This window comes from Arachis ipaensis, chromosome B2 (assembly GCF_059453495.1).
Source record: "Arachis ipaensis isolate K30076 ecotype BB chromosome B2, ASM5945349v1, whole genome shotgun sequence".
In the NCBI taxonomy this organism is placed as follows: Eukaryota; Viridiplantae; Streptophyta; class Magnoliopsida; order Fabales; family Fabaceae; genus Arachis; species Arachis ipaensis.
Genome location: NC_142437.1, coordinates 125,360,189 through 125,369,692, shown reverse-complemented (window position 1 = coordinate 125,369,692; position 9,504 = coordinate 125,360,189). Strand labels below are relative to the sequence as shown.

General features: G+C 30.9%; 1 protein-coding gene across 1 annotated transcript; it reads left to right on the top strand.

The window, feature by feature from the left end:
- The first annotated feature begins 7,914 nt into the window (after window positions 1–7,914).
- Window positions 7,915–9,497, top strand: LOC107628089 (uncharacterized). The gene has a single exon (XM_088505288.1). It carries the CDS (start codon window positions 7,934–7,936, stop codon window positions 9,269–9,271), a length of 1,338 nt encoding a protein of 445 aa, XP_088361414.1. The 5' UTR covers window positions 7,915–7,933; the 3' UTR covers window positions 9,272–9,497.
- Window positions 9,498–9,504: the final 7 nt, after the last annotated feature.

Genomic DNA, 9,504 nt, shown 5'->3' with positions numbered 1-9,504 from the left:
ACTGTATTCTACCTCACAATGCAAGGTTTTTAAAATATATTATCAATAATTATTTCCACCACAGCAATTAACATGATTCGGAATGATCAATGGATTATTTAATAAGGGTGATTTGCTAATTATTGTTTCCATCCCAATTTTCTATTAATCCTCCTATATATTGTTTGCTAGTGACTAATTGTTTTTCAATAAGGACGTGTTAACCTCTCTATCTCTAGATCTACATCTAATGTAGTTATTTAAAAGGGAGGCATTGGTACGAAATTTGTACTCCATAGAAAATTATATATAACATTTTTTATTAGGATATTTTTATAATTTAAATTAATTAAGGGGTGAAATTTTAAGGGTCATAATCTTGTTTTAGCCTATTAGGTGGAAGACGTGATCTAGCTGATATCTATCCAAGTGGGGACATTTTCGTGCAAATTGTGTTTGTGGACTAACCACAATTACAACTTACAAGACCGTAGTCATTTAATTTTGACTATTATTTGAGTGGCATGAGTTATCACAAATTCAGGGCTTTCAAAACTTCTTCATGAAACATGCCACTAAATCCATAATAATGTTTGCACATTATTTTTATATATTTTAGTAGTATTATTTCCTTTCAAACATACATAAACTATGTTATATCTTAGCTTCCTCTCTCTTTCAAACAGATAGAAAGGTGTATATTATAATCATAGTCATAACGACATAAACATTTTAGTGTGCAAACATCATCATCCTATTGCTCTAGCCCTCTACTCATGGCCCCCTAATCATTAGAAAATGTTATATCAACGTTGACTTAGTTGTATATACGATATACCTGACCTCCGAAGAAAGTTTTGGCAATTTGCTTTACAGTAAACCTAACATAGGAAAAAACTCGAGAAATGAATATAATAATAACTACAACTTTTATATATATATATATATATATATATAGGGAAGTTCTCTGGTGACCAAGGTAGTAGTGGCCAAGGGTGACCAAAGATTGACCCACAAATAAGAAGTTAACATGTGGAATTGTTGATTACAATGAGAATCATTTTTAAAATATGTTTTTGTGAATTACATTAAAATAAGGAATCATAATTTTCACAAATTTTCAAAAAAAATTTTGTGGGCTTTCGACAATATAAACAAAAAATTGGAAAAGCTAAATTATAAGAAAAAAAACAAGAAAAATATAAATACACCAAAAAAAAAGGGATAAACAAAAAACTGTGCGGTTAATAAAAATAAAAAACCAAATAAAAAAATAAAAAATAAGAAACTATGATATTAATTTAAGGTTTATAAAAAAATATTATTTTTTTATTTTTAAATTTACGTAATTGAATTCCAAACCAACAAATTAAGTAAAATCTCATTTAATTAAAATATAAAAAATTACGTAAATATAAAAATAATAAACAAAAAATTTTATAAACTTTAAATTAATGTCGTAGTTTTTTATTTTTTATTTTTTTTACTTAGTTTCTCATTTTTATTAACTGCACAGTTTTTTGTTTTTTTTTTTCGGTGTATTTATATTTTTCTTGTTTTTTTCTTATAATTTAGCTTTTCCCATTTTTTGTTTACATTGTCGAAGGCCTACAAATTTTTTTTTTTGAAAATTTGTGAAAATTATGACTCCTTGTTTTAATGTAATTCACAAAAATATATTTTTAAAATGATTCTCATTATAATCAACCATTCCACATGTCAACCTCTTATTTGTGGGTCAATCTTTGATCACCCTTAGTCACTACTACCTTGGTCACCAGAGAACTTCCCATATATATATATATATATGACAAGTCACAACAAAACGAATCGCATCACCATGTTTATTTGTTCACAATTATATACTCTATACGTTATATAGAGAAAAATTTTAAATTTCAAATGACAAAACTAGAATTTCGCTAGAGAGTCAATGGAGTATTTGTACAATGTGTACAATAAATTATTCATTTGGTTTAATATGAGTTAAAAAATAAACATTTAAAATAAAATAATACTAATTTTTCAAACACAATTCACTCATACTATCTAGAATAATCATCCAGATACCAGAAATAATAAACATTTGATATCTTACTGAATCGAATATCCCTAAATTCCATTATACATATTATACAGATACTCCATTAACTCCTTATACTTCTTCAACTATACTATAAGTGTATACTTACGTGGATATGCTGGAACCAGGTACTAGGCAAATATTCAAATGATAGGACGTTATCTCATATGTGCATAGGGAATGGAAATAAATTCTTTTGTGAGGAGAAAATTTTAAAAATATTATCAAAATACGTTTACCTTTTTCTTAAAATTCAATGCTATTATCTTCTCATATCATACTTAAATAATTTATATTTGTTGAGATTTATAATATGTCTAATTTCGTAATCAAACCATTTTCAGTTGAATTAATAATAATTCCATACGCCACAGCTTCGGTATGTCAAAATGTCGATGATTCGTTGGTAGCTTATATTATGCTTATTGGATTATGCATTTTGTGCAGAGATGTTCCTATTTTGGAGGGTCAACGAGATGGTACTAACAACTTAGGAAACAATTAACCCCCGACCAAAAGAAAAGGACAGAAAACAATAACCCATGATAAAATCCAATTTGCATTTGATCTTGCCACTTGATCTCGTTTGAGATGATGAATTTGTCTTCATGCTGACCGAAATCCTTATAGCTTATTTTTCTTTAGAGGAAAGTATCGTTTTTGTCTCTAATGTTTATTTGTGTTCCTAACATTTAAATCGTTCTATTTGTATCTCTAACGTTTGTAAAAGTGATTCAATGTTATCATGCCGTCAATTACACATCATGAACGCCTTAGTTTGAGTTTTAAAAATCTCTTCTTAAAGTTATAATACAAATGTCTGGGATAGAATCGATGATCTACTCCGAAAAATAGCTCATCAAATGTTATAACTAATTCCTACAACATTTACATAATTCACTTTTCTAGGGACATAATTGAATCTAAACACAAATAGTAGGTATAATATTAAAATCGACCACATCCAAGTGAAACCTAATTGAGAATGAATACATCCAAGTGAGAATAATTGAAAAATATAATATGATTTGTTAGTATAATTGATACTAGGATAACATTGAATCACTTTTGTTCTTGCTGAGTTTAGCCGGTGTATAGCTCGTCCGTCGATGAATGTCTTCAAGCTTTTCGTCGGGATGAGTTATACGTCGGCAAGGAGAGAACAAGGGGGTGGATACCTGCAAAAGACACTCCGACGCTCAAGTTAGTAAGTGTTTAAGAGGTATAAGAATAATTCTATGAATATAGAATGTAAGATATGAAATAGAAGTCATCATATGTTGTATATTATAATAATTCTATGAATATAGAATATATCTAGAATGTCTCTAAAATATTTTTAGAATGCCTAGTGTATATAGAGATTGGTGCCTTTTATAGGCATAGAGTTGATGAATAGAATTGATGATATGACCGTTGATCATTAAGTAGAATAATGGTCATTAAGTCGGTAATGAAGGTGTCAGTTACAGAATGAATGATAATTAAGGTCGAGTTATAACTCATAATGCACAATAAAGACCGAGTTATAAAGTGACGGATCATAGCCCCCAAGCTTTGTCTGCCGATCATATGATCCAGGCTAAGCTTAGAAAATAAAAAGATTTATAACTCGGTTAAAAGATAAGTGAATAATGATATGGTGAGCCCCCAAGCTTAGTCGGGTTATTATGTCGGCACTTATTCAAAAAAATAATTGAATGATAAGAGTCATTCAATCAAGATAGTTGTGTGGGGCATACTTTTTCGTTTAAGAACAATTTTAGCATTTGATTGTATGTGAACTGAAAAGTTCAGAGATAGATATCCATTGACGGAATCGATTGTATGATTCGAGGATATAATGGTTAATTGTCTTTGGAATTTTTCCGACCCACAACAACTTACTGATAAATTTCTCTCTCAAAGCAATTAGTTATTGAATATTTACAATTTACAATGAAGATCTGACATGAATAAGATAAATTGAGAAAATGAATAGGTATAAAGTCGCAACATATATTGAGTAATATATATTGTAAAAGTAAAATAGTTCAAAGTAAAAAAAAATATACCTTGAAGTTGATCATTGTAGAGAAAAAGACGACATATATGAATGTCATACATGCCAAATATAAATATCTGAATTTTGTTTTGTAAGACATGCTTTAATTTGATAATAAAGCAATAAAATAATTAGTCATTTAATGATATAATAAATTTTGTTTAGCTATGAGATATATTTTTGTGCAAAAATAATAAATTTGCATATTTGTAATTATTTTTTGCTTAACTTTCTGCACTAATCATATAGCTAGCAACATAAAATTTAATAGCATAAAGTGAATAGTATGACAGTTATATACAATTGATATACAATTAATTTTGGATGGAATCCAATTTTAAGATTTAAACTCATCATTACTATGTATAAATGAAATCACTAAGCAATAATAATATAGTACATAATGAAATAAAAACGTAATTGACATGGTTGTTGTATGTCATTATTGTATATGACATATATTGAGGTTTAAATATAACTAATAAATCAATAAATATTAGTTACACAAAATATAAATGCAAAAGTATGTTGAATAAAATATATAATTTTACTTGTGTAAGTAGAGAACTTTAAAAAAGAAAGCAAAATTGATAAGTGAGTTTGTGCTCGATTTGATTGAAATCCGAGTTTGTTCTCGGATTGATTGAAAGTCGAGTTTATTCTCGGATTGGTTAATTGATCGATTATAAGATGTGAAATATTATAATACGTAAAAGTGAAGCAATTTGAAGGTATAAAATATAAACCTTATAAAAAGTTACGATAGATTAAAATTTGATAAGAGGTATTAAATAAAATCTTAAACAAGATTGTTGAGATTGGTTCAAAAATTTGAACGTAAATCAAGTTTTATAAACCTAGGGGAGTAGGAATTATTTTACTCGTCCCCACAGATGGCGCCAATTGTTCTTACTGAGTTTAGCCGGTGTATAGCTCGTCCGTCGATGAATGTCTTCAAGCTTTTCGTCGGGATGAGTTATACGTCGGCAAGGAGAGAACAAGGGGGTGGATACCTGCAAAAGACAATCCGACACTCAAGTTAGTAAGTGTTTAAGAGGTATAAGAATAATTCTATGAATATAGAATGTAAGATATGAAATAGAAGTCATCATATGTTGTATATTATAATAATTCTATAAATATAGAATATATCTAGAATGTCTCTAAAATATTTTTAGAATGCCTAGTGTATATAGAGATTGGTGCCTTTTATAGGCATAGAGTTGATGAATAGAATTGATGATATGACCGTTGATCATTAAGTAGAATAATGGTCATTAAGTCGGTAATGAAGGTGTCAATTACAGAATGAATGATAATTAAGATCGAGTTATAACTCATAATGCACAATAAAGACCGAGTTATAAAGTGACGGATCAACTTTTATAAACGTTAAGGATACAAATAGGACGATTTAAACGTTAGGGACACAAATAGGACTTACCCCAAACGTTGGGGACAAAAACAATACTTTACTCTTTCCTTTATATCAAATTCGATACATAAGAATGTAAAAACATTGAATAAAATTCTGTTATAACTCTAACTAAGTCCAATTAAGTATTTTTAAATTTATACGCGCATATTTTATTATTATTACTTCTTTTTCTTCATCTTCTTCTTTTAAAGTTGTGCACTCAGGTTCTTCTTCTCTTCTTCTAACTTATTTTCCTTTATATTAATTTCAATAGATATAAATGTAAAAATATTGAATAAAACTCTACATCCTGCCATAGCTTCTTTTTCTTCCTTGATGCTGCGTCTTCTTCTTCTTTTTTTTCTTTTTCGTTATCATCATCACTAACAACACTAATATTTTGCTAACATTTTTATTGGTTCTAATTTTTTCTAGTGCCATCATTAAATAATTTTGATTCATTTTTTAGTTTATTTAAGGTTCAATTAGATCTAGAAATGAATTCGATGTGTTTTTGTTGATGATTAAATCTTTGTTATTGCTTGTTCAAATTTGAACTAATTTCAGTTTATTTATGAATTAATTGAGGTTCACTTGATGCCGTTGATAAGTATTGACCAAATTTTTTATTCCTTAAGTAATTTCGGTTCCTTTTTTAGTTTAATTGAGGTTCATTTGGATCAAAAAATGAATTCGATGTGTTTTTGTTGATGATTGAATCTTTTTTACTGCTTGTTAAATCTGAACTAATTTCGATTCATTTGTGTGTTAATTGAGGTTCACTTTATGCTATGGATAAGTATTGACCAAATTTTTTAGCAACGAAGAATAAAATTATTCATTATCACTTTATTCAATTGCATTAGATTCTATTTCATTCCATTCAATTTGTCTTAAAAGTCATCCCAACTTTTGGGACAAATTGTTCATCGACAATACACTTGGACTACAAATGAACCGAAATATTATTATAACAATACCATTGTATAATAAGAAATGAATCGAAAATTATACATCCTATAAACTCAGAAACTCCTGTAATTTCAGTACATTTGATTTCATTGTCATACACAATTCAAAACTCTTCTTCCTCCTCCTTATCATCTTTTGCTTCGTCTTCTTCTCCTTTTTCATCTATTTTTCTTCGTCTTCTTCTTCTTATTTCATTTTTTTAAAATTTTTCTTCATTTATTCTCTTGAGAGAAATAAAACTAACAAAAATAGAAAAAAATATCAAACAAAAAAAAGAATAAATTACTACAATAACATAAAAAAGAAGAGGAGAAGAAAAAATAAAAACAAAATGCAGCAATAACATCACCAATAGAAGAAAGAAGAGGAAGCGCATAAAAAATAAACACAAAGTGAAGTGGGGTTTCGTTTGCGTTAGTGAAGCGCGTGTGTACACGCTACGTATAATAAAAAGAATTTTTATTGAATTTAGGCCAATTTGATTAAACTTAATTGCCAAAAATCTTAGATATATAACTGCTCCCAAAAACATTTTATATTAATCATATAATTAACATATTTTACTGAGTTAAAAATATATATCATTTTTAAGCTAAAGTATTTAGTTATCACTATTCCTAGAATTTATCACTAAGATGCTACTTTTTTTTAAAACATATTATTATCAATGTGTGATCATTTTAATATGGTAAGATTATTGTATATAGTATTACGTGAATACTGAATACACACTCAATAGAGCTACGGTAATTCAATAATGACAAAATGGTAACATATTGATAATAATATGTCTTAAAAAGATTTTTTTTGGCCATGTTTTAAAAGATTCAAAAAGTGGATGAACAAGAAAAGAATAATTTGGGCTAACAGACTAGGCCCAGTATATTAAACCCATATTAGTCCAATCGTTTCAAATACCAAGTTCTTCAATCGTGAGTCATGGCAAAAAATAAAAAAAAAATGGGTATTTGTATACACGTATGTTAATTCCTTGAGAAGATGAAGATAAGTTTAAAAAGTTTACTTTAACATGCTTAATCAAAGTAGTTGAGATCATTATGGGCTATGGTAATGAGCTCAATGATGCTATTCTAAAGCGAGTTTATTAAATTTCATGAGAATAAAGCTACGGTTTGGTTGAAAGCATGATGCACTGGTGAAGCTTTGTTGTACATTATGGTGTTCCCGACACTAGAAAGTGCAAAGTCCAGGTTGTCCAGGGTTGCCTAAGATGCAGAGTCCAAAGTGTCGCATATTATATTGATGCTGTGTGTACGGTGTTAATATATAATAAAGATGTAGAGCTTAATCACATATTACAAATGCATCAAAAGAATCGATAAAGATAATGATGGGATTTTTATTGAATAAAGCCATAATGTTAAAGAAGCTTAAATAGGACACATGTTGTATGCTTGAGCTAGTATTATACATACATATGGATATGGATTCTTCCAAGGCCTTCTTCTCCCACTCCTCCTTCAAAGCATCCATAGCCAAGACACTCTTCTTCCGTGCACTCTTCCTTGCCTCTGCTATCTCCTTGCTTTCCTTGCTCCGATTCCTTCCTACTCTCCACTTCCTCTCAGCCTCACTCGCCCCCGAAACACACCTTCAATGTCTCAACCAAAACACTTCTGGCTCTTACTTGTTCCAGAGCAGGGTCTACAACTCCTTCTGGGACTCCTTCAACTGCATCAACCATGCCAACTTCACTACCTCTGCTGTCAATCACCTATTGCGTAACCACTTCTTGAACCGTAAAGCTACCTCCCTCTGCGTTGGACAACCCTCACCAATGCCTGCTGTCTCTGCAATGCGACAACTTGGCTTCACTAGTGTCACCGCTGTCTCCCTAAGGCACAACACACTCGTCTGTCAGCTTCAGTATCAGGACTCTTCCTTTGACTTCGTCTTCACCAAGGATGTGGACAAGGTTTCAGTGCCTGCATTGCTGCTGCTTGAGGTGGAGCGGGTCCTCAAGCCTGGGGGAATCGGCGCACTGCTTGTACGTCCCAATCATTCTCCTTCTTCTTCCTCAGTTTCATCCATGTTGAGATCTTCAAGTGTTGTGGATGTCACTCTTGTCAAGGGCCTTACCCTTGTGGTTTTCAAGAAAAGAAGCTCTTCTGCATTCTTCGATCACCACCTTCAAGGAGACTGTCCAAGTTTGAACTCCACCAAGCCTCTTATAGAGCTCATGGAGCCTCTTGCTGATGAGGAAACATCTCAAGAGCATGAGAAAAGAATCTCATACTTGCCTAAGTTTGTGAACATGTCTAATAGGAAGAGATTGGTGTACATGGACATTGGAGTTGGTGGGGTGCCTAAGAATGTTACTAATTGGTTCTTTCCATCTTACCCCATTGATTTTAGAGATTTCAATGTCTACTTTGTTCACTACAATACTTCCATCTTGTTGTCTCATGTGAAAAGGCCTGGCATAACCTTCGTTTATCATCCGGGGTTGTCCTCGTCCTCCAAGGGTGAAGAGTTTGACTTCCATGCATGGTTCAAAGAGACAGTGCAGGATGCTGATTTTGTGGTGTTGAAGATGAATGCAGGGAATGTTGAAATGAAGTTTCTAAGGGATATGTTTGAAAGTGGAGCCATATGCTTTGTTAATGAATTGTTTCTCAGCTGCTCAGAAAACAAGGAAGAAAAAGGTTGCATGGATATTTACAAGGAACTCAGAGATAGTGGTGTCTATGTTCATCAATGGTGGGAAGCAGATGAGTTGCATCAAGGGTCTAACAAGGTGGTTGATGTTCGGTAATTATTGAGTTTTCAGATTCTGTGTTCATGGTTTATTTGATTACAGAAAGCACTTTAAGTATTTAGTGTTGCCATTGTGTACTACTTTTGCGATTTTTCTTTCTCTTTCCCCTCCCCTCCCACCCCTCCTTTTGGTGGTGCATTATTGTGTAAATACGAATCTAATGTTATGACTTATGAATATCCACGTTACTTTATAAATGGTTTGTGTAACTTACTTGGGTTTTGATGGCA